The following is a 1184-nucleotide window of genomic DNA, read 5'->3' as shown; positions in this document are numbered from 1 at the left end:
TGTTTTTTGCAAGAGGAACCAGTTTGATAGCGGACATCAAAAGCTACTGGCCGTCCTGTGGTCAAATTTAAACCGACCGGTGTGCGTCTTAAATTAGACTCGTAAAAATAATAGCCGCCAAAGCCAAGCTGATTTTTTCTTGAATTAGTTTCAGCAATGAGGTCAAACATGCCTCGTTTGTTCTCAGTCAGTCTCTTGAGTGCTGTCTTCAGAAGAAAAATAATCATGCCAAAACCTTTAGCGTACTGCAGAAGTCAAGGCTACAGAAAGGATAGCTAACCAACGGGTTCTATTCGATTTATTTGAAGCATTGACAAACACTTAAAGCAACAGCAACAAAACAGCTGTAGAAGTTCATTCTTGACGGCCAAGTACATCATAGAGGCACATGCACTCCGTAACAGAAGAGAAGACCGCTGCGACTTCCCCTCATTATTTTCTTAGTCGGGTGACGTTGACGTCACAGGTCGTACAGGCAGGGCCGTTACCTGGAACACATCATAAGCAACAGCGATTATTTCTCAGGGTGACGTCATAGTTTGTGAGTCAAGTGGTGACCACGTGTAGTTTGTTGCATCGGTAGTGCTGTCATGTGCAACACGTCATTAACAACAGAGATCCGGATCACATCACACAGACAGGTCCTCCAGACCGACTGTTTGTTTCTTAGAACAAAAACAAACCAAAACAAAGAAACAAAGGAAAATACAATATAGAATTAAAAAAAAACCACACAAAAACGAAGGAAGACCAGAAATAATAATTTAATCAGCGGAGTTCACCTATACTTTTTTTTCTCTTTGTTAACAGTTTTCATGTTAGTCTGAATGGCTCACTTTTGAAGACATACATAACAGAGGCTCGTGCATACACAGACAGACAGACAGGCACGCAGACAGACAGAAAGACAGGCAGAGAGACAGGCAGAAAGAAAGACAGACAGACAGACAGACAAGACAGGCACGCACACAGAGAGACAGACATATAGGCAGGCAGGCAGGCAGGCAGATATACAGACAGACATACAGACAGACATACAGACAGACAGATAGACAGACAGACAGACAGACAGATACACAGACTGGCAGATAGACAAGACAGATAGACAGACAAGACAGCCAGATAGACTGTAACATGCTAACAGTAATACATATATTTACAAAGCACACACACACACACACACA

At 42.5% G+C, this 1184-nt stretch overlaps 1 protein-coding gene across 2 annotated transcripts in view; it reads right to left on the bottom strand.

Moving 5' to 3' along the window:
• Window positions 1-282: 282 nt before the first annotated feature.
• LOC138966306 (transcription intermediary factor 1-alpha-like) overlaps window positions 283-1184 on the bottom strand; it is a 12865-nt gene continuing 11963 nt past the window's right edge. For both annotated transcript variants that reach the window (XM_070338488.1, XM_070338489.1), the window contains exon 6: window positions 283-488. In XM_070338488.1, coding sequence (XP_070194589.1) covers window positions 441-488 — 48 coding nt within the window. In that variant the 3' untranslated portion in view covers window positions 283-440. The remainder of the gene's footprint in view (window positions 489-1184) is intronic.

The sequence above is a fragment of the Littorina saxatilis genome, linkage group LG5 (genome assembly GCF_037325665.1).
Source record: "Littorina saxatilis isolate snail1 linkage group LG5, US_GU_Lsax_2.0, whole genome shotgun sequence".
NCBI lineage: Eukaryota > Metazoa > Mollusca > Gastropoda > Littorinimorpha > Littorinidae > Littorina > Littorina saxatilis.
The sequence above is the reverse complement of the archived record's forward strand: the minus strand, read 5'-3'. Positions and strand labels throughout refer to the sequence as shown.